The sequence below is a fragment of the Zonotrichia albicollis genome, chromosome 12 (genome assembly GCF_047830755.1).
Source record: "Zonotrichia albicollis isolate bZonAlb1 chromosome 12, bZonAlb1.hap1, whole genome shotgun sequence".
NCBI lineage: Eukaryota > Metazoa > Chordata > Aves > Passeriformes > Passerellidae > Zonotrichia > Zonotrichia albicollis.
Window position 1 is genome coordinate 15,375,858 of NC_133830.1, and position 24,571 is coordinate 15,400,428.

The 24,571-nt window shown below is 40.6% G+C and overlaps 1 protein-coding gene and 1 long non-coding RNA gene across 3 annotated transcripts in view; both read right to left on the reverse strand.

Moving 5' to 3' along the window:
• Positions 1 to 1,044: 1,044 nt before the first annotated feature.
• Positions 1,045 to 13,900, reverse strand: RFT1 (RFT1 glycolipid translocator homolog). Of its 2 annotated transcripts, XM_074550039.1 has the most exons (13): positions 13,561 to 13,900; positions 13,372 to 13,457; positions 12,786 to 12,902; positions 11,072 to 11,261; positions 10,412 to 10,513; positions 9,525 to 9,659; positions 8,530 to 8,608; positions 8,222 to 8,272; positions 7,481 to 7,611; positions 6,490 to 6,634; positions 6,069 to 6,174; positions 4,822 to 5,071; positions 1,045 to 3,973 (listed from the first exon to the last, which is right to left on the reverse strand). In XM_074550039.1, exons 1-13 carry the CDS (start codon positions 13,621 to 13,623, stop codon positions 3,809 to 3,811), a joined length of 1,620 nt encoding a protein of 539 aa, XP_074406140.1. In that variant the 5' UTR covers positions 13,624 to 13,900; the 3' UTR covers positions 1,045 to 3,808. The 2 variants fall into 2 exon arrangements, with proteins under 2 accessions (XP_074406140.1, XP_074406141.1); XM_074550040.1 differs by lacking the exon at positions 13,372 to 13,457 and having other exon boundaries at positions 12,698 to 12,902; positions 13,458 to 13,899.
• A 7,273-nt stretch (positions 13,901 to 21,173) lies between these two features.
• The window catches only part of LOC141730652 (uncharacterized), a 55,855-nt gene continuing 52,457 nt past the window's right edge, over positions 21,174 to 24,571 (reverse strand). Inside the window, exon 5 of the long non-coding RNA XR_012582252.1 lies at positions 21,174 to 21,805. This is a non-coding gene — a long non-coding RNA (uncharacterized LOC141730652). The remainder of the gene's footprint in view (positions 21,806 to 24,571) is intronic.

Sequence of the window (24,571 nt, forward strand, 5' to 3'; positions counted from 1 at the left end):
TCCGGGGAAGCAATCCAACGTGAAGCAGAGTGAAGCACTTCCTATCAGTTCTCTTTAGATCCCCAGCTGCTCACACTTTTGAGCAGGCCCTGCTGTTTGCAGGGCCCAGCTGTACATCACATGTGCACAGCTCCAAACTTCACTTCAGCTTGTATTGAAAACCAGCTCCATTTCCACAGCAGCCTCAGAATGCAGATGAGTTGTGCATTTTGTGCTGAACAAAAACGTTACAGCTCAGCACAGCTCTTGAAGCACTGATATGGTTCAAAAATCCTCAGATCTCCTCTCTTTGGCATTATCTTTAAAATCAGGTAAATAAACATCACAAAAGTATGATGTTCAGACAGCAATACGAGGTCCACAAAAAGAATTTCCAAGTCTAGATAGAAGGACTGTTCAGGATCCAAGGAATTGTAGGACTGACCTCAAGGCACTCACACAATCCTTCACATGAACTAAGAAGCCAACACCCTTTATAGGTGCTCAATTGTGGTCAACATTCCAACTTTTATCTATTATCTTTTGTGCCTGATAAAGCAGATTAACCATTTAGGCAAAGCTTCAAATCCTCATTTCTTTGCCTAAAAAGTGGCTCCTCCTCCCTTACTTTTTTAAAAATAAAATATTTACAGCACTAGGGAAAAATCAAACAGTTGAACAATTGGTTAATTGGTTAGTTCTCAATAGCAGCATTTCTGTTCACAAACCAATTCAGCTAAAAAATTTCATTAAATATCAGATTTATTCCTGGCCACTGAATCAGTTTTTATCACAATACATTGTAAAAGCAAACAAAGGAACTTGGCCATTCCAATTCATACAAACAATTTGACAGAAACAAAGAGGGAAAAATTTACTATAATGATGCCACTTCTCACAAAACTATAAATTTTATCCGTGTGTGTGTTAGGAAATGGTGTGTATGTTGATAATTGAATTTACACAACAAATATCCTAGAAAATCCAACCAAATTCAAGAATCATCTGTACCAATGATACAAATAAAACTCCAATAATCATCAAGTGGAAGACAAAAACAAAATATAAAGGAAATAAACTTTATTTAGTGTTACCTTGAAAATCATTCATCCAACAAATAAGAAAAATGCACCACAAAGCATGAAATCATAACCTTTTCCACCAAAGAAAATGTTTCATTCCCCTTTGGCTGAAACGAAAAGATTTCAGAACACTGCAAAACAGCTTCAAGGCACTTTAGACAGTTGTGCTTTTGACTGATGAACAGGGCTAAAACAAAAGGGAAACATGATCAAGTTCAATCTCATCTTTGTCCCTGAGTTTGAGTTTGCTGCTTTAGCAATAAAGCAATTAACAGCTCTGACATTAAGGATCCCACTGATAAATAAGAAACCAGCAGAGTTCCATAGGTCTCTGCTTCCTGTCTCTCCTTGCACTTTCCTGCCACATAAAACATTAAAAATAAAACATCCAGTATCACAAACACCAGTCAACCATCACTGAGCTGCCTGCTGATGATGTTTAAATGAGGAATGTATCCTTAATTTGCTAATGAGCAGTCATTAAGTCACCTTAAATGTCTTCCTGATTCATAGAAAATAGCATTTGAGATGTGATTTTTGCCAATATGAAATAAGAAAAATCATATTTCCAATATGACATAACACAAAGTGGTATAAAAATGTAACTTGTCTTTAAATTAGTTCATATTATATTAAATAATTCATTTATATTAAATAATATTTATGAGACTACACAGGTCACATCACTGAAGAAGAACTCCTCACATTACCCTACTTATGAGATTACAAGCAGAAGTAACATCAGTGTACAGCTGGGGCTGGAAGCGCAGACAAGGCAGAATGACTTTAGGCTTCAATTTGGTAGAAGTTCTTCCATCCCCAAAGCACTTTAGGTGCAGGGCTGTACAAAATTTCTCATTCCAAGGACTTCTAAAAATTCACTGTACAGATTGAGATATTACCACAGTAGAATCCCAAAGGCATACAGAAAAAGACCTTGAAATACAGTCCATAGCTTTAATTGTCTTGATTTTTTTACTACCAACAAGTAAAGGAGAAGCAACTGTTGTAAGCATTGACCATTCACAATAAAGAAGTTTCAACTCTCTGCAATATTTGAAATTGTACTCCATAACTAACTCCACACAAGACAGAAAAGAGGAAAAAAAGGTGTAGGACCATTCAGAAGAGAAAAATGTAAAAGGCAGAGAACTACTGAATTCAATTAGGAGGACAGAATAATGTAGAGTTTGTTTTATTTTGACAGATTTCAAAACACAGTAAGAAGAATCAGCAAGACTGCATCTACTCCTTCCAGGCAATGGAGACAAATGCCCTTGGCTGTGCAAGGCCACTTCCTTCCCTTTATATTCACATTTTGGCTCCTCTGTGATCATTTTTCAATCACCAAATTCTCATGGAAAGCATCTTTCCATGAGACTATTTGTAACTACAAGCTGACACTAGAAAGATTTCAGCCTGGGCACTGAGGTCCCCAGAATGAACTCCACAATGCCATTGCAGTGAGGGTTTTTTCTAAGCAGTCTGAGGATCTGCAGAGCTGCTACATAATTAAACTAAAAGCTTTCAACTGCACATGTCTGAGCACACATTTTTCATACCTTGACATTTTTTGGTCCATCCAAAAACTGCAAAGGGAACATTGATGATTATATACCTGCCACTTGTACATTCTGAAACTGCCCAGTTCAGATCTTAGACCAGCAATACAATATGCCATCAGTACACCTAAACCAGCAGCCTTACATGGAATTTTAGAACTTTTGAATGTCAAATTTTCATCAATTAAAAACAAACAATACAGAGGTTGAGATTGAACACGCAAAGAAACAAGATATAATGAAAACATTGGAACAAAAGGAAGTATTTACTATCCAATGAAGTCATCTTTGATATGCATAATTCCTTGTAAAAAATCTTATTAAATATATTTAACATTCAGTTGTACAGACAAAAATAATTTTTATTGAGATAAATTTGTTCATGCTGGCATTTAAAATCTCAGACAAATCCAAAAAACAATGGAATGAAAGTAAGAAGTTTTATGAGTAACCTTATGAACTGCACCATCAGTGATTGTACTCAACACCTTCTGCAGACAATGCCCAAAACCTCTTCCAGCTAAGGCTTCAGGGTATTTCTGACAAGTTAATCAATGCCCTCAGACATGAAGGATCTGCTGAATGAAATAATCTCACAGAGCCAGCAGGGACACACGCTGTGTGTTCCATTAATTTACTTGTAAACGTCAGGATCTTCTGTTCCCCACTTTGCACTTCAAACAGTGACAGCTCAATCCCCCTGCACCACACTGTGTTCTGCTCCACAACACTCACACTGGTGCTGTTTTATGGCATTCATTGTTGTGGTCGGTTTGGGGTTTTTTCCCCTGAACAACTTGTCCCCAGTTAAGCAGCACCCATGCCAAATCAGAGCCCTCTAAACCACATCAGGCCTTCCCACACTGCCCAGAGGCAGGATGGGGAGATCTCTGCACACAGTCTGTCAACCACGTTGTGTCAGGGGGTCAGCTGAGATCTTCAGAGGCTGTTTGAAGAAAAGCTTAGACAAGAATGATGCACAAAGAGAAAATGATTCACCTCTCTTTTGCTGTACTGACCAGTTCAGAAGACAAAATAATATTCATATGGCAGCTGTCAACATTGCCCCTCCCTTATCAATGCTTCCAAATACATGTGGAAACCTTTTTTCCATACAGATCTTATGGTAAAAACCACAGCCCTTTACTGCAAGCACATACAAGAAGTGTTCTGCACAGGAGCAGGTCATGTTCCTTTCTTCAGATAGCGGGAGAGGAACTGGCTCCTGACAAAGTGGACGAGCTTGGTCTCTGTGCAGAACATGGTAACCAGGGTGGCTGCAAGGCACAGGGCACCCGTGCTGATGTGGATCAGCCTGGCCATCCAGCCCTTGTCACAGCAGAACCACACCTACAACAGAGAAAAGAAGGCATGGCAGGAAAGCCAGTCAGCACAAAGTGCATTTACTGTCACAACAAGAAATAAGGTCCAACACCTCTGTCCACCACGCCAACGTCACCACCAAGCCAACGTGGTTGTGCACGTGCACTGACCCTACAATAAATCACCTTCAGGAGTCACAACATTTGCTTTCTTAAATTAAGTTCAGCAAAAAATATCAGTAGATATCTGCTAAATGAGGAAGCTGCTGTTATCTGGCATGCAAAATGTGTTAACTGCAATGACATAAAACCCTGCTGGTGCTATCAGGCAAGTCTGCTACTGTACAGCAATATATCAGGCTATTTTCTAACAAAACTGGAAATCTCCCACTCCAAAATATAAAATTCTCCTTTCTCAGGCATAATGGATTTTCAAGCTGTCAAATTTTTGTACATAGAAAAGCTCCAATCCGCTTAATAATCAGCCTGCACAATTACCATCTTGTACTGAATAAATGTGCTAAACATGCTCTTAGCAATTTTTGGTTTTCCTCTAGTTTCAGTTATTATTTGTTTTTATTACAGCATTTTTAATGCCAATTTCTTGGTGCCACTGCAAAATTTCCATTATTAATAAGTAAGAACATGGGTTAACTACACACAGCAGAAATGTGTTAAATTTTATTTTACTTTTGAGATCCACATTGTACAGGTGGCAGAGAACATTAATACAAAGAATCTCTTAACAACAGAGATTTGCCTTTCTGTAATGCAAATCTCCCAGCCTCCCCTCAAAAGCCTCTTTCCCTGATGGCACACCCCTTTTGTGGACACAAAAGGCACCTGGTCAGTGGGAGCAGGCAGGAAGGAGCTCACCTCTGAGCCAGCAGTGAGCCCAGCACTGAGGGTGTAAGCCAGCAGCAGAGCTGGGGAGGGCAGCAGGCCTGCCAGGGGTCTGTGGCTGCTCTCTCTGAAGTAGTGATGGATGTAGTGGGTGCTGTGAGCTATTCTGATGCCCATGTTGAAGCAGTTGGCAAGGATAAAGCCCACACTGCCATACCAGTGGGTCAGGAAATAAGAGATGCACAGAAATATGAAAGACAAGGCCAGCATAACAAAATTGTAGCTAGGGAAAAAAAAAAAAAAAAAAAAAAAAAAAGAAGAAATAATTTGACAGTGCAAGCAGTTCCAGCATTCATTTACTAATGACCTTTTATTTTCTAACATCAGTAACAGAATTTCTCTTACCATCTTCTCAAATTTATTTTCACTAGAAATGAGGATAAAAAAAATAATTTGAAAGAATAGAAAATACATCAACCAAAATAAACCAAGAACTACATTATGTGAATGAAATTCTATTACACTAATCAGTTGTGCACTCATTGCAGAAAATCAAATTTAATAACAATTATTAGTAATGTAAAAACTTGTGCATTTTTCGCTATTTTATGTTAGGAATATATTAAAGAAAATGAATGCTCAAGAACAAATCAACACTTTATTTCATTTCTGTTATAAACAGCGACTTGAAAAATGAGTGCACATTTTAAAGGGGTGGTGAAAGCAGTCCTTACTGAGTCAAAAAAGCTCCCATTTTGATTGTGGAAAATAAATTAATTTATTAGGGCCACATTAGGGACAGCCTAAACACAGAGCCAGGAAATAATCCAGGCTGGAAGGGCTCTCAGAGGTCACCTAATCCAACCTCCTACAAAGCAGTAAACCCCTGGATTCACACCCACAGCTTGGGTCACTCCTAAGTGTATGTCCAGTACCTGTACATGAAAAATGTTAATAGTTGCAAACTTTTAATGAGTCAAGTGTTTGTCTTAAGAAGTATAACTTCGAGCTCATCTGTGCAGAAAACACACATTTAAATTCCTTTACCAGTTAGTGATGTGCCTAAAGCTAAATTAACAATCTTTATTTCTTAGTTTCTGACCTTTTTTATCCAAACTTTTCAACTTTTGCTAAACCTACATCTAAATCTAAATGGACACAGCCTAGCAAGGAGTTGCTTTTCTATGGGGCAGGATATTATTTTGTGCAAAAGCACCATTTCCTTTTTGAGGGCAGCACAAATAAATTCACAGGAACATTTTGGAGACACTGTTTCCTACCTGTCCACTTCCTCTTTGCACATTAAGGCAAATGTAAAACATTCTGTTACCCCATTGACAGCAAGAAACAGGACATACAACGAGTAACACCGCAGGAGATCTGGACCTAAAAAACACATTAGAAAGAGAAATAGTCAATGATTTCTTTTACCAAAGCACTTTGTTTTTACAGACAGTGATACTAAGAGATAGAATTTGTAATGTTAATACTAATAATGGAAACTTAAGTTCATTTGAGCAAGTTTCCTGTCTAGATATCTTGACAAGAACACAAATAAGCAAGGCAAAGGATTCTGATGAGCTAAATCACAGATTTCAATAGCAGTTTCACAGGAAAAAACCTAAACTGCTGATTCATAATAGCTGTAGGGTTTTTTTTTCTAAAGAGTGGTGATTTTTTGCCAGGTCTATAAATCTTTACCTGTTCCAGAACTGAGCATTGAGCCTCCATAAATATCCAGAGCCAGCTGAGAATAGGCATAGCCAAAAACAGTGATGGTGAGGCCAATCAGGAGCACAAGTTTCAGCAGCAATTCCAATACATTTGCAGCCATAGCAACATCATCCTGAAAAAAACCACAGCAAATCACATGAACCAAAATCAATGTAATAATCACCACTCATGTGCAGAAATGCTCCTTAAGAGAAACAAATCAGTTTGCATCATGTAAAAAGGTGTGAAACCTATCCTTTGTTATTGAATTATCCACACACATGCTCTTAACTTGGTAATCCTTTTTACAGATTTATTATTCCACCATGTTTTCAGTTCTACACATCAGGTAGGTTTGATACCAAATATACACACAGACACCTCCCTTAGCCCCCCATGAACCTGAAGCACAGGATTTCATTGTGTGCTGATGTGCAATTAGCAGGACTGCTACAGGCTGACCCTCATGAGTGATCAAGAATATTACTCTGTGAAACAAAGCTCTTACTCATTAATCCTCCTCATATAACTCAAACACACAAGAAAAATCCAATTCTTTTTTTCCCAAAGCTGCACTCTTCAGAAACATTATTTAACAGCTATTGATATGTTTAAGTAAATAAAGTACTTCCAGATAGTATTTATTTAATAGATTTCATGATTTAAATAATGGCTTGCTATATGTGGAAATACACAGCAGAGCAGGCTTTCCATCACACTGTTTGGAGCAGCTGAGGTTAACTTTATTGATGCAAGGCAGCACTATGCTACTGCAGATTTTCATTTCTATTTCATTAGCTTTTAACCTGTTCACTTTTCTTTTTGGTCCAGTTTGACTCAACATTTCCATTCTACACCTTTCAATTTTAAGAGCCTCAACAATCAAATTTAAACACACATTTCTGTCACACTTCTGTGATGCAATTTATCCGTAACAAAAATCAAGCACTTGACATGTAACTAATCCAAATAAACATACCTGCTTCTGATCCTTTACAGTCTTCCCTCTTTCCAACACTTTAGCAAAAAATACATAAAAGCTTTCCTCAATTGGCAAAAAGATAAACCTGGCCACCAGTGAACCAAGGTTATTCACAATATCATAGACACCTTAAAAAAAAGAAAAAAGCAATCTCAGAGTTTTAGACATATTTTAATTCCAAGTCTGTAATAACAACATGAATTCTAATTTAACATCTCCAAAAAAAAAGAGAAAACAAGTGGTATTTTGTGCAACATGGAAACAGTATTCTCTAAAAATTCTGACAGTCAAGCAGCTACAGCTTAAAATGGCTTAAGGTTTGCTCATGGCAAAGGTAGAATAAAAGCACCAACTAGACAGAAGTGAATCTAGAACAGCACCAAACCACACTTCAAATTCTTGCTATAGGGGAATTTAGAGGACCTTGATAAAGTTCACTGAATAAGAACAGGAATGTAGGGATTTACTGATACAGGAGAAGAGAAAGATAAACATCTAGTGAACATCCATGGCAGGGGGCTGGAATTAGATAATCTTGGAAGGTTGTTTTCAACCCAGGCTATACTATAATTCTATTATCTTACAGTTTATATTAATTATTCCCTGGAATGCAGCTTAAAGGCTTTGAAACATTCTCAGATTTTCAAGCTATCTTCAAACACTTGAAGTCATTTTCAGAACCATGAAAAGCAGTGACTAAGAAAACTCTGTCACCATTCCAAATACCATCACACTTACCCTGATCCCCGAAATTTAACACATTCAAAAAAGTCATCACATATCGTTCACCTGTAAGTTCAAAATAAAGAACTTCAGAACAAGCCCCTAAATCTTGCCCAATACTTGCTCAGGCACTTCCAATATCAAGTATTCAAGAGACAAAGTCAAATGGGACAGCACTTAGTTCTGAAAACCTTCAAAAAGTCCATTCAGGTTGGCATTCATGTGCCTCATCTCCCCCCACCCAAGCTTTCTGAAACTTTAAGTCAATTTTGCAAACAGTTTTCATGAGCCCTCTTCCCTCACACTCCTATGCCAAGCCTCACCCTCTGTCAAAATCTGTTTCAAGAAGGATTGTTTGAAGAAACTCCAAGTCAGGCGTGCTTCCCTCCAGTTCACAAAGGTCTGCAAAACAGAACACTGAAATGTAACAAAGGTGATTGACGTTACAGAGTGGAAATAGAAAACAGCAAGGCACTGTAACACTGCAGGGTAGCTCTAACTGCAGTGGTGAGGAAACCACAATGCCACAGTTATTAACCACTAATGTGAAGTATTGCTGAATTCAAGCACCAACATCACTGATCTGGCAAAAACTGATCCCCTTGTTGAAAAGTGCTGCTGCTGCAGACAAAGTACCCATAAGAGCATTCTACAGAAAATACCAATCAAGGTTAGAGTTAGGAAAAAAATATCCAGGGTGTTTAAGATGCCAATATAACTTCCACCCTCACTGGAGATATGAATTATTTACTGTTCTTCAAACTGTCCTTATAAGACTTGCAACCAAGAACCACCTTTATATTTCCAACCTGTAAATCTTATCTAGAATGTTGCCTTCCCCAATGAGTCTTTTAATTTCTTTCTTGGCTTCATTTTTGTTTGACTGATATTTGAGTATCTCTAGGATGCTGTGGAACACCATGGTTATTTTGTGCAGAGATCAAAGTACCAAAGAATCCACTGTTATATGGTTCTGGTTTGTTTTCTGCCTCAGATCCAGTGATAGTGATGATCCAGTGATCATTCCCCTGCACAGAGCAGAGGGTCTATCTACTATTATTTTGCACAAATCATGTCATCAACAACAAGCCCATAACCACAGAGCTCAAGTTTAATGATTTTTTCTGACAAGAATTTTACTATTACAAACTTCAATCAGAATTTCTATGCAATATTTTTTAGTTAATCTATCATACCTTCTATAGTGCATAAATAACCCCAAAACCATTCAATTAACTCCCCAGTCTAAAAGCAACATTTAAAGTGCCCTCATGAGAGATTTTAAGAAGAAAATCAAGAAATAAATTGCACAACTCACCTCATCTTCCACGAAGCTAGGTAATAGAGCTTTCACTCTAGAAACTGGAAATGACTTCTTTGTGGCTTCAGGAGATCCCAGAAACATCACAAAATAAATTACATAGCACATTACCAGAACACTGACATATAAAAGCTGGGAAGATCAGGAAGGAGAGAAAAAAAACAGTGAAACAAAATTAACTTAGAAATGCAGAATTATATATTAGGTGAAAATACAGCGAGAAGAAAATGTAACTAGTTTTTATGCTACCAAATATTAAACTAGGTAAGGATTTGAACAGTTTTAAAGAATGGTGTTGATCTTTTTAGTTTTTTTTAACCTGTAGGTTACCATAGATCTTTGCTAATTTTCATGCTTTATTCATCATTTATAGAATGTTGAAGGTCCAATTATAAAGCAATTACTCAATCAAAAATCAAGCTGACAGAGCAGCTACTGCCTACACCTCTTATTTCATAGAACATTTCCAATTTCCATCAATTACAAGTGATCTACAACAGCCGGGGCAAGAACTGAAGGAAAAAAATTATCCCTCCTTCATTGTCATCAAGAAAAAGTTTTAACCTGAATTAACTGCACTTGATTAGCACTTTCTGGTAAGGTAATGCAGGTTGGTGGTACAGGCTGATAAAGTTCTGTGTGATTAGAATAACACCACCTTATTTGCAAGATGTGCCTTCACAGAGGGAAGGTGCTTCCTTCTACCTCCCTTTAACTCAATGTCAAAGCACCGAGTCAATAATGAGTGTTAGGAAAATACCAAATATAAATTCTAAATCTGAAATCTCCCAGGAGCTTTTTCTCTCAGCTCCCCAAAGTTCTTCAGCAGGCTAAATGTCAAAGGAAAATTAAAATTCAGCTGAGAGAGAACAAAGGGAACTTACCTGAGCCAAGGAAAAAATGTAAAGGCCCCATTGAGGATAAAGGATTACTAAAGTAACTGTCAAAATGCATTTTGACACTACTGAAAGGCTTTCAGCAATTACCTTTAGGAAACACAAAACAGAGAAGGGTTATTTTCTGGCAACCTAACCACATACACAAACTTAAAAAAAAATATATATATGCTTAATGCACAGAATTGATGTAGGAATGTAAGATGTTCAAAGTCAGTGTGACTTTATGGCAGCTTCTTTCTGCTGAGCTGGCCAGCTTAGATTGTCATTGCTCTGTAAGTTTTCTATTCTAGCATTTCACAGTTCCTCCATTGTATTTTCCCAGTCCTTTGAATGGGACATAAGGGAGAAAATTTTGCTTGAGACTCTCATAGTCTCAATATTTCATGTAGAACTGTGGAAGCAGTGTGTCTCTCCCTCCAATCAAAACCTGTGTTTCAGGATTTAAGGATCTTGAAGGTAATAATGTCTAAATAAACCAACTTGCTTGCTTTAATGGGTACAAATTGCTGGCTATGTTACAAACCAGGCCATGCAGTGCTAAACAGTACTCACAGGGGTTTTTAGATGCTTGAATATACAAAGGTCTAAGTCAGTAATTTCAACAAAGATCCCCCCACATGCACACACCTCACAGACTTTACTAACCTTAAGTCTCACAAACAAATGAGCTTGTGCTAAAACCCAGAGGGGCTCTCCCAGGAGTTCAATAATGGCAGAAAGACCAAATGCCACTACACCAGCCTGATAGTGAGGAACCACAGAAGGGTCAGGTACTTCAAGCAAGTGTAGCCAGACTAAGCCCAAGATAAGAGACCAAAAGACACCAAGAGGGACTCTAAAAAGTTAACATAAAAACTAATTAATGGAAATGTAACTTCAGCAGAAACAAAAAAAACCCAAAGGAACAAACAAACAAAACAAAAACAAAACAAAAAACTAAATAAAAACAAAACAAAACAAGGGAGAAAAAAAGAAAATTAGATTACAATATCACACATGGCCACAATGATTATACAAAAAAGGCCCTGAGGAATTAACTCCTGTTGTTACTATACCAAGAATGAATATTTTCCTTTGTAATGAACACCCTTAAGGCACTCTGCAAGACACAGAAAACATTTTTCTCAGTTGTCCATTTTCTACTCCAGACCCATAAGGTCAAATATCTACATTTTTGTGCCTTAGGGCCAAACAATTCTGATCCCACATCAGCCTGCACATCCTGTTCTGCTGACACTGCTTCAGAAACACAGAGCTTCTAGCAGAGTCCATCAAGTTTTACATCACTGGAGCAAGATCTCTTTGACCCTCACACTGTCAGACCCCTAAGATATTTGACATCAAGCTCCTAAGACATATTCAGATGCTCCACTGAAGGTAACCTTCATTTGAAGTTATGCTTCTCTACAAGGAAAAGTTTAAAACAAAAAAGATGCACAAAAAAGTCAATGTCCTCTCTGTCATTTAATGCTCACTTGAAAGGCCACCACACAGCAGAAAGCTGACTACATTACAGTTAGAGAACAGAAACAACACATTTTAAATATTAGTATTAGACCCCTCCCTGGCAGAGACAATCCCTCTGCTTTGTGCCTGGATGCAGATGAGCACACATAACCCCCCATTCCTGGGCCAGATGAGTTAACAGCTGCACAGTTCCAGGGAAAGACTGGTGCCCCAATGGGAAAATCCTATTTTATCATGCAGAGATAGTGTTCAACCATATCAGCCAGGTAAATTTACTTCACAGCCCAGCCCAGTTGGAGCTACACAGCAGCTAGAGCTGACAGAGAGAGACAGGAGGGACAAACAAGCCATAAAATCCACTTTATCCTAATCACACAGCAAAGTGTGATTGCTTGTTGTAGCACCCTGTGGACTTTAGGCTGTTCTGCTATAAACAGCACCACAGCTGAAAGTGCCAACCCATTCCTCCTCCTTGTTGCTTCATTCCAACTCTTTCTTCCACCTTTTTGCATCTCTCCTACCCAAACATTTATGTTGCAAGTTCACATCGGGTAATAAAATCACAAAACTGAGCAGGAAGAGGAAGAAAAAACAAAGGGCTACATATTTGTGCAACAGGGTTTTCCTTCAACAGCTCTGGCCCAAATGAAACTCAAGCAACAGAAGAAATGACACTTTTGGCATTGAACTTCCTCACGTATTCCAACAAGAAATCAAGTCCAAAAATGCTAAAGCACCAGACTTGAGCAGCTTCCTACATCAGTCCTAGATCAGAAACATAACTGAGGCTTCTGAAATAATTACCTCAGTAAATAAACGCTTCCTCTCATTCTGTGAGCTCCCAGACAGAAACGAGACATTCTAAGGAAGTAAACTTTTAAAGGTATCTTACGTCAGCCACAAGAGATTAATTGTTTTGGTCCAGTTTCTCTTGGCACTCCCACTCAAACAAGCTCTGCGAAACGCCTCCCTGGCGAGGAAGACAACTGTGGAGTACAGCAGAGTCAGCCTAAAAAGGGGGAGAAAAGGACCAAAAAAAAAAAAAAAAAAGATTTCTTTTCTATAAATTGTAAATCCCTCATGCAGTAGCATCACAGTTTTTACACACAAATTCCGACAGGTGTGCAAACATGCTTATATGAGCTAAAATTACTATCATCTCCTAAAAGCAGAGAGAAAGTAATTTTGTGTGACAATTCAAATGGCAAGAATACACGCCACAGGCCAAATGTGAAGATACAAAGTACATCCTATAGGAAAAGCACATTGTATCTAGTTTGTCCTCAGCAAACCGATGGTTTAAACACAAAACCCAGGCCAGTGCTACAGGTGTTTCAGGCAAAACAGACCTGGCGAGGCATGAAATGACCAAACGCTGCGGCACGGCCAAGAGCAGAGTGCACAGCATTAATCAAAGCCCCGTCAGTGACAGGGCACAGACCAGCACCGCCCTCCCGGGTGCCCCTGATCCCCCTCACCTGACATTGACCACGCCGATGAGCTCCCGGGACAGGTAGCGGAGGGTGAAGGCGTTCAGCCCGAAGGTGAGCACCCGGAACAGCACCTGTGAAAGAAGCCGCACTGGAAGCACCTGCGGCGCCCCGCCGAGCAGCAGCAAGAGAAGGAGGAGGAGGATGAGGAGGAAGGAGGGAGGGGCGGCCCCGCACCTGCAGCAGGGCGCTGGACGAGGCCAGCCGGGCGGTCTGGCCCAGCACGTCCTGCGCCGCCATCGCCCTGCTCCCGCCGCCAGGAAGTGGCGCGGCCGCCGTCGCGCCGGATCCCGTCAGCGGGGCGGTACCGCCCGGCCCGGCTCTGAGGGGACACAGCGGTGCCGGCCAGCCCGGCTCTGAGGGATCACGGCCCGGCCCGGCCCTCAGGGGACACAGCGGCAACGCCCTAGCCTAGCTTGGAGGGATCACGGTGGCGCCGCCCCAGCCTAGCCCTGAGGGGACACAGCGACGCCGCCCCGCACTGAGGGGACACGGCAGCACCGCCCCAGCCCTGCCCTGAGGGGACACGGCAGCACCGCCCCAGCCCTGAGAGGACACCAGGCGATAGGGCGGGACATGGCACGGAGGGTGGCGTCCGCCTCTAAGGGCGAATGGCCATGAACTTCAGTGTGCCAAACGTGAGGCGCAGCGCCACAGCCCCGGTTCCTCCGAAGCCAGCCCAGAATTGCAGCCTGGCTCACGGGAGGAGATGGGGTAACATACAACAAGCACCGTTTCCCAAAGATTGCTAGAAAAGCTTCCGAGTTCCACCAATCCCTTTCTACACTAAGGGAAACCCACCAGCCTTCTCTGACCTAAGGAGAAACACAACCAGAACATAGGGAAAACATTCACTGCAGGAAGGGGAAAGGATCTTCATTCTGTGGAGGAAAAAAAGGAAAAACAAAAACCCAACACACATAACCAAAAAAACAAACAAAAACCTCCAACCAAACAACAACAAAACCAACCCAAAAAACCCCACCACATAAAGCCCACCCCAAAGACACCTTCAAATACCAAGATGCAATTTAAGTGCAACAGACTGGATTTTATAATACAGTGCATTGAAGCCTTCCAACCAGGCAAGACTTTGGACTCAGTGTAAGTCAGGAGAGTTCCAGACTATTTTGGATCACTGTTTAAGCAGTGATATATAAAAAGATTCTATCTTTCTATGTTACAGAACGTTCCCTTCAGAAGCACAGCACTTCCAGTTCAGAGGTCACATTTTTCTTAGCAATGCTAGAGTTGAACTAAGATTTTTCCTGTCTAACAGCAGCAGCTACAAAGAGCATGGGGGAGGGAAATATTTGAGCCCTGCTTGATTACAGCTTCTTAGTGACTATGAACAGCAGCAGATTAAATCAGGGTCTTCAGAGCATCTGAAGAAACAACCAAAATTCTTCAACCTCATGCAAAGCAGCCATCTCTCCATCAATTGCCTTCTGCATGAAACCTCCTCCCCTGAGCCATTTCACCCACCACTTTATTCTTTCCATGTTCAGAGTAAAGTTTCCCATGCTGCTTTTCCCCCCCAATTTGGTCGTTTTCCCTAATAACGTTATTTAAGTAATCTGGAAGTGATGTATAGATGTAGATGCATGTGGCAGAGGAGTATATGCCATGATAAAGAAACCACAAACCAACAAAGGAAAAAAAAACCAGAAAAAAACCCCAAAATGGGATTGTTTTCCCCACTGTAAAGATAGGGAAATGGGGAGAGCCAGAAGAAACTAATCGGTGTTGAGCAATTGCAGGGACAAATTTTCAGTTATAGAAGAGTACTAATTGTAGCTAGAGGGGAGGAAACATTGCCATTCCCCTCTCCTTTAAGCAGTTCTCCAGTTATCAAATGGAAAAAGCAACTAAAATATTGTCCTACCTCAGACTCTGGAGTCTGCTCTTGTGGCAGTAAAGGGTGATGGCAGAAATTAAAAAAGACTTCCACTATGTTATGGCTTGTGCTGATCTCTGTAAGGGTGGATGAAATGGGGGGGATTAAAACCCATGATAAACTAGCAGATAAGCTAAACAGGGAATCAGAAATGCAGTTCAGGAGCAGGAAGCATGCACCATAGAACTGTTCAGGTTGGAAAGGACCCTTGAGGTTAGAGAGCCCAACTGGTAACCGAGCACTGCCAGGTCCACACTGAACCATGCTCCCAAGCACCACATCTAACTGATTTTGAACTCCTTCCAGGGATGGTGACTCCACCACCCCCCTGAGAAGCCTCTTCCAGTGGGGTTTTGTTGAATACATTTTTCCTAATATCCAGTCTAAACCTCCCCTGGCACAACTTGAGGCTGTTTGCTCTCATCTTATTGCTTGTTGCTTGGGAGGGGAGACCAACACCCACCTGGCTGGAAAAGCCTCCTTTCAGACAGGTGAATGATCAGGTCTCCTTAAGCCTCCTCCAAGCAGTTCTCAGCTGCCTCTGCAGCTGCTCCTCATAAGACTGATGTTCCATACCCCTCAGCCATCTTAATTTCCCCTTCTCTGGACATGCTCCAGCATCTACCAACGCCAGTAAGAAGGACCCATGTTATTTCCTCTCTGCACATAAACATTTCCCTGACAAAAGGGGTAACTTCAAGGACTAAAACATGAGGATTCACTGTGCTACCTGGAGGCAGTGGTCTGACCTCTCCAGGCATCTGCCACAGGCAGCAGTAAGTGACAATGAGCCATGTTTTGTTGGACAGTTTGGCTTGTCACCTCATAAAGCTGAAACAGAAACAGCTGCAAAGCCTGAGGGGGGCGGAAGAAGAGGAGGAATAACTGTAACTCCAACTGGGTTTTATAGGAGCCGGCTTTGGCATGAGGCGCCTCCGGGCATTGACGCGCCTGGGCCGCGCGGTGGCGGCAGCGGCCCCGCCAGGCCCGGGCCAGGCGCTCCCCGCTCCAGCGGCGCCTTCCCAGCTCTGCAACAGCCGGGACAGCCCGGCTGGTGATGGAAACCGGACACAGCGCAAGCCCAGCTCAGATCAGGAGCAGCATTTCATGCAACAGCCTTGATTGGGAGGGACCTTACAGCTCATCTTGTTCCAAACCCCTGCCATGGACAGGGACACCTTCCATCAGACCAGGTTGTCCAAGTCCCATCCAATCTGACTTTGAACACTTCTGGGATGAGGCAGCCACAACTTCTCTGGGAAACATGTGCCAGAGACATGGCACCTCACCACACTCACCACACTCACAGTAAAGAGCTTTTTCCTAATCTAAACCTACTTTCTATGTGAAGCGTTCCCCCTTGTCCTATAACTCACACTCTTAAGTCTCTCTCCATCTTTGCTGTACGTTCCCTTCAGGTACTGGAAGGTCACAGTTAGGTTACCCCAAAGCCTTCTCTTTCTAGTTCCCTCAGCCTTTCCTTATTGCAGAGGTGCTCCACCCCTCAATTCATCTTGGCATCTTGGTGGCCTCTGGACTGTTTCCAGCAGGTCCATATCCTTCCTATGCTGTGGCCCCAGAGCAGGATGCAGTGTTCCAGCTGGGTCTCACCAGAACAGAGCAGAGGGACAGAATCCCCTCCCTCCCCTGCTGCCCACACTGCTTTTGGTGAAGCCCAGGACACAGCTGATTTTCTGGGTTGCTAGCAGACATTGCTGGCTCATGCCAAGCCTCTCATCCACCAGCACCCTCAAGTCCTTTTCAAAAGATAAACTGACCTATCAGCTAACTTAATTTTAATCACAACTATGCCTGAGGAGGCTTAATGACTGAGTTGACAGAAAATGCTTGCTTTTAGTAATATAATTTTAGAATGGGTACCAGTTAAAGAAGGACCAAGTTAGTGAACTGGCACAGAGTGTCACAAAATCTTCATGAGAACATGAAGTCAAAACAATTGCTCTTTGATTCCCACAGTAGGCAATGCCCTCTTAAAGCATTCCTGCATCTTCTCAGCACAACATTCTCCACTTTTGGCTGCCCTGAGGCAACAGTTTGTGATGAGATACTCTAAAATAGTTTACTTTTCTTAACAGCAAAGGAGGAAATATTAACTTCTACAGAGATTTTTACATAGAGAGTCAGCCTGCCTCTGGAACTAAATTAGGCTGGATTTTGTCTCCAGCACACAGACCACACACTCCTTGATTTGGCACAATGGGACAAAGCCCCGGTTTTTTAGAGGCATGTGAAACCTCTGTCAGAGAGGACCCCTTCAATCTACACTAAAGTTTAGTTAGTCCAGAAAGACCAGACAATGTATATACAGGCCTTAGAATGAGTTGGGACTGTTCCTTCAGGATCTAAAAAATGAACAATTTTTGTCTTTTAGTAGCTTAGTATTTGTGTTCCACTTGGGGAACCTGGAATAATTAACTATCCAACTAATAAGGTATTTCAGGATGAAAGGTGGACTTTGACTTCAAATCACAACTTTTATATAGACTGACAGTAGCCCAGAAAACTTAAAACCTGTAAAGAACAATTAGAGATCTTCCATAGTATCACCTCCCTCAGAGAGGAACTCCTCTTCTACAAAAATAAAGTAGAAGTAAAGATGAAGTGAGATTGGGAAATAGGAACCTATTGAATCATTGCAGAACCAAAATCAAATCCAGTATAAAGGCTCATTACAATTTTGTATTTTATTAATCCAAATAAATGCTGCATTTTGGAGTTAGTAATATATTTTAATTTCTTCATTTTATTTGTGAGTTTTCATTTCCTTTAAGGTCCCTTGAGGAATTAAGCTAGAAAACCAACTGTGCTATGAAATCATAGGCAGCTCTACCTCCTGGAATAGTACATGATGTAACACAAAATGACAGACTGGGCTGTGAGCTGAAGACTGTACATTTCTGCAGCTGCTGAAAAAGCTTTCGAGTCAGGACTCATTTTGGAAACAAGCAAAACAAATAGCCAAAAAAACCCTGGTTCAGCTGAGCAATCTTCCCCCTCAATGTCCCCCTGTGCAGCTGCCTCAGTGCACAGAAGATGCCCAGCCCAGGAGCAGCCCAGAGGTGCAGGCAGCCCTGCTCTGTGCCCTGCACGCAGCCTGTCCTGCATTAGAGGGAGGCGCCCCCTGCTCCTCCATCCCTCTGCCCACATCCCCATCCTGTGCAAAGCAGGTGAGTGCTGCACAGCTGGAGCTGTAGGCCACTGCTCTGCAGAGCTCACTCATCCCAATCCTCCTCCAGCCTTTTCAGGGGCAATGGTCCTTAATAAAACTGCTCTGCCTCTGCTGCAAGTCCATTTTGCCATTTTGTTAATGAGGACAAAATCATTTGTTCTCGGGATGGCAAAAGGTCCTTTTTCCTATTCTGCTCAGAAGTCTTGTGCCAGCAGAGGCCAAATTATGTTGTCTGGTTTTAATTTTGTTTCTTTTTCAGACAGAAAGCATAGAAGACATCAGTGTCTTTGTTCCTGATCATATAAAGTTTGTTCCTTCACAGCAATAACTAGACTGGGGTCAACACAAGGAGTCACATGGAGACTTACCAGACTAGGCACTGAGTCTCATTAAGCTTCCTTCTCTCCTCTGAGCACCTCTCTTGGGTCAGAGACATATCCAAGCCTGGGGATGCAACATTTCCAATGCAGTGCAGAACTGCAGGAAATAAAATAAGAAAGTCACAGGCCATTCACCAGCAAAGGACACATCAGGAGTTACTGCTGTGCCAGTTTTTCTTCCCTCCAACCTAAGTGACCCCCAGAGGGCTTTTTAGATTAGTTCCCCAGGCCTTGTGCACTGAGTTAATCTCTATGAGCATGTCAAATGGTTAAACAAAAATTTCCAATTTTTTTTCCTGGCTGCATTATTAGTTCAGCAAGGATTTCATTTATGTCCTTGCTTTGGGATAAAAGAATAAAAGGACTTTTTGAAGAATGTGGAGAAGTAGGGTTTTCTGTGATATGCAACATTTGAAAAAACAGTGTCTCAGCTTTAGAGCTGAGCTTTACAGTAGCTTTTGACTTTGTAGTGTTCATTTTGCCTCACACATTTTAATATACTGTTTATATGTAATTTGACAACTGGTTTTGTTGCCTTATCAGTTTCAATTGTAAATTCAACTTTTATTTGTTGAAATATTTTACATATAGAGGACAAACACTTTTTTATGTATGAAGTAATATAACAAACAAATATTCTACTAAGGGAAAGACAAAAAAATGTAGCAAAAATACAAGTCATAGTAAAATACCAAGGATGGGATAGTGCTACATTTTTTTATAACTGCTAAATAATTAACCTGCATACTTCACAGTATATTAGGCAGATTTTAAGAAATTGTATGTATTGATTGTATGTATTGTATGTATTGATTAGAAGAGCAAAACCAAGTGTTCTGCACAACGTTGTCAGCTTCCAAAAAGCTTTTTTTTAACCTTTTCAATTTAGAAATCTGTGACATTCAACAGACATTTTAAAGATCTACCAAAAAAGCACCTTCTGGTTATTTAATGTGAGGAAGCAATAAATTACAATATTTTGTCACAGGAACTGGCAAGCTCCTTGCTTAGAATTCATGCAAAAACATGTACTTAATTCTGCACCATCTGAACTGTCCTTTGTGTTCTAAATACTAAGCTTTTTTTTCCTGTATATATATGTTCAGCTGAAGATGATTTCTGTCTTGCCTTCTTCAAGGGTAGAAATTACACCCATTTTTGCTAGGATCTGCTTAACAGTCTCTGTCTTACCTGTCATTTGGCTGGCTTAGGAAATTTGCATCAGCCCCTCACTCTGAGCACTGGTAGACAATTTATCTAATTGCTGTGTGCTTTAGAAACCTATCAATATATGAAATAAGAAAACTACAATGGAACAGTTCTTGCTCTTTTTGGAACATTTATCCTGTCGGCAATAATCAGAGATAATAAGTTCAATTGCAGATGGTTTCTTTTACCTTGCCAAATCTCACTGCCTTCACTTATTGCTCATGCACAATTTCAGCTATGATTGTGATCAGAATTGATTCTGGAGCCTAGGACATCCCAAATCCTACCCTGCAAAGCTCCAGGCTGCATCCCTTGAGAAAAAATGTATTTGAAAGAGAGAGAGGTGCGAAAAGTCTGCACAAGAGATTTCTGCTTGCTGTAAAAACATGTATATTCACCAACACTGTTTGCTTTAATAGTCATATAGAAATAAGGCTCTGTTCATTAAAACACTTCATAGCTGCCAAGTTTTCAAGCAGAATAATCCTCTTATATTTTAGAATTCAACAAGAAGTGTTATTAAACTTGCTTTGACCTCAGCATGATTTGTTTGTCTATGAAGTAACCTTAAGACTTTTAAAATCAACCATGACAATAACTCAATGAACATAGTAATATACACACTGTGGAAGGACACTCCTAGCAAGAGCTTCTGAAATACATATGAGAGGAATTTGGATTCTGAAAATGCACTGAATACAATGTATTCTTGAAAAATATTCCAGTTTCTCATTCCTTTTTTTTTTTTTTTTTTTGCATCATCTGGAGACTTTTGCAGGAGATGGAGACATGCAAGAGTTGTACTTAACAGCCAGCAGGATATGACACAAAAAAGTGGTTTTTTGCTACTCAAAGTAATTCAGCACCTAGGAGGAGAAAAATCACTTCGTGCAATGCCTTATGAAGTTTTAGAATGCAGAATTTGTGACTCACATACACTGCCTTCAAACTATGTTCATACAATATTATATAACACTGTGCACGCTCACCTGTCAAACAGAGTTAATTATGAGTCAGGTATCTCTTCACATCATTCATTTCCTTCTCACTTGAGAGCTGACTTTCATTCTTTACTGAAATAACCCCTCTCACAAGACAGTGATTAGTCTGACAAATGGATAGAATAAAATACCTTCAGCCTATTTATGAGTCCTCTAGCATTCATGATAGCTACAGCTAAATGCAATACATTTTTTGGATTCCTCTTATTCCTTTGTGGCAAACAAGGAATGTCTTAAATAAGACAATCCCAGCATATGTTTACCTATTCAGTTTCAGAAACTCCCACATTATCCTTCAATATTTAAAATTCACTTTTAGTACAAAACCCTAAAATATTAGGGGAAAAAAATTCACTAGGAATATGGGGAGGAGAACTTAACACCAGCAGAGTTCTCTCAATAAAAAATAGGGGGAAAGGAAAGCTCCTCTTTCACCTTCTAGTGGGAGGTTATCCAAATATATCCCCTTGATATCAGGGAACAATATTGAGCACCAAAATCATCTATGCCTCTAATCCAAATGTCCATGGAGTCGAGTTCCTGAGCTTCACTGACTCCTTCTGGATCGAAAACATGGCTTTGTTGGATGTGGCTGTTCAAAAAAAATGATTCTCCCCAAGCCTGAGGTCAGTCAAGGTCCTAAGACAGCTCACCTTGCAAGTCCTGTTGTGAGAGCATTCGGAACAAGGCTCTGCACTCCAGCTTTGGCTGCACTGCCACCCCTGCTGGCTCAGTGTCTAGGCTTCTATGGAACAAACAAACACAGGATGGCTTAGCTCTGAGGACACCAGCTGTCCTCAAACATCACAGTTATGGTGACAGAAAAATAGAAAAGACAAACGAGATTAGTCATCACATGAGATACACTTCTGCAAGTCCTCAAACACAAGATCTTGTGTCATGCTAACAACATTAGGGGATTTCCCCACTTTGTCCCTTAAGGAGATTGCAATAAAAAATTCCCCTCTACCTTCTCTACTAAATAACCTGCTTTTTTTATTTTCTTTTAAAGAAATTTTGTTTTCAGCTTTGCCAGTCACTCTGAGTTTGTGTGCTAAGAAAAAAATACTTCTCTTTGTTCAGCCAAGTTACAAGTGTATCACAACTGAACCATGACGTATCAACAGTTTGTATATAACTTGGAAAAAACCAGAATATATCCACTCTCACTACTAAGATTGGTTGAGAAGGTGATTGGCATTTTTTTGAAGGATCGGGTATACTAGGCTAAATTCACAGAAGTCAAACCCCCTAACGATAACAGCAGCAAACTGTTCCCTCAAGTGGGATATGTACTTTTGCTTCTTCTCTCCCTCTGTGGGTTCATGGTTTAGTTACAGAGAGCAAAAATTTGTCTATTACAACAGAAGATGTTGTCACACATTCATGTATTCCTGACCACAACTAAATCCTGGTGAAAAGATCCCTTGTAGTACTGTAAAGACACTTGGGCATAAATTATTAGGCAGTTTACACTTAAATAGAGAAAGTCTAGATTTAACATGATGGGAAAATTTTACTTGAACATGATATTGCAGACACATCCCATGGGCTCTGTTTCAATCCCTGAGAATTGCATGAGGGCTTCATGGGCACCTTGGCACTTGTATGTCTATAGTCACAACACTTCCCCTGTTCCTAAGAATTTATGCTGTGGACAGAGCTGTATATCCTACCAGATATTCCATTTTACCAGAAAGTCTGCATCCCTCCACCAAGAGTCATGGTTTGGCCTCTTGCCCAGTGGAAGAGAGGTGAAAGCAAACACAGTCAGCTCTATAGGCCACAAAGGGAGCAAAAGCAACCCAACTTAAAATAAAGAATGAGAAAGAAGGCCTTCTCACGTCTGTAGAAGAAAATTCTTGAGGCAATTTACTGTCCTTACCAGAGGGGAGAAACTCTGAATGAGCAGTGGGCAGTCAAAGGAGCTGGATATTCCTCTCACAAATACAAGTGTCCGCACAGAGCAATGGTAAGGAAAGAAAGCCACACCCTGGCTCTTGTATTCTGCTGCTGTATCTGTGACCACCACTCCCATCAGAAGAGAAATGCCACTAAATGGAAAAAATTTCATCTTTCTGACTTCATAGCCATTATGTTAGAAAGCTAAAGGTGTAGCATACAACTGCTATTCATTTGGAGCCTCAGTCTGTCACTATTACCTTTACTCACCGTGGTGCAGCTTGCAGGCTGTGGTTCACACCACCCTTCATTCACCAGCAGATTTCAGAAGCACTTTGTATTTCACCATGTGTCTTTAGACCTCCATGCCTGTTCCACCTCAACATAAACTTTTAATTCTTCTCTTAGAAACCAGCAGTATCAGAGGTTCACTGTAAGAGAAGTCACAGGAGTCGTGTAAGATTTTCATGTATGGGAGAATACTCCCACTCACATCCTGAAGAATGTGGGGAGGTTCAAACAAAAGGATCTGACCACATGTCTGAGACTAAAGCAGCAATGCATATCTTCTTCTACCCACACCCTGCTCCCAAAACTCAATCTGTTATAAAACCAGTTCCTTTCCATCTGCAAAGTTCACTGTTTTATGTTATCAGTCTTGCTCAGAGTCCAACAGAAAAATCAAGAAATGGTTAGTGGCAAAGAGTGGCAAATCTTGAAATAATTTCAGTCCTATACACACAGAGAACACTGTAATTTTTCTGTAGAAACATTTAGGAATACAAATCCCTTCTATTCCACTGACATTGTATCCTTAGACCTTCATCCTCTCTCAGATATTAAATTGTACTGGGCTTCATTCTATAATGCTGTTGGGTAATGTTTTCAAATGCTATATGCAGGGTTACTGTACTCTGGGAAAGTGCTAGTCAGGAAATTATGTAAGAAATTAGCTTTATTCTGTTACTGCAACTCTGGCAGCCTTCCAGATCTTTATGTCACTGACTGCATGTGTTTATCAACAAAAAAACCCCAGAGATGATCTTGCCATGACTGTGATTAATTCCAGTAGTCAGGTACAGGATACATTATTTGCAACAATATAAGCCCAAAATTTGAGGTAATCCATAAGAAAATCAACAATACTTCATATCATTCTAGATGTTTCACCAGTCTTATTTAAAACTGCCTATCTCCTTACATAATGTTTTTTCAAACATGCTTTTAGTTATACCTAAGAACACTTACATTAGCAGGATGGAGCCTGTTGATTTCTACTTAAAAATACCAGGTGAATTTAAAAAAACTTTGTATTTTTGTATCTCCCCCCACTACCCAAGAAGAACAGTGTGCTTGTTAAAGACCATCATCAGTTGTGATTCTGCTTGTACTCTGGTATGATTTCTTCTCTTTATGAATAAAACTGTTTGCTTTCAAATGCCATTTACCAGTTTCTTCCCTGATGTAACACTGTATATTCTTTTCTTTGCCAAGAGAAGTGGAGTGGTTTGGGGTGTAACAGGCCACTAGAACTGAGATCTGCACTGGTAGGATTGTTTCTGAATAGTTCTGTTATAAGTCATTGTGAATTTGACAATGGAAAGCACTG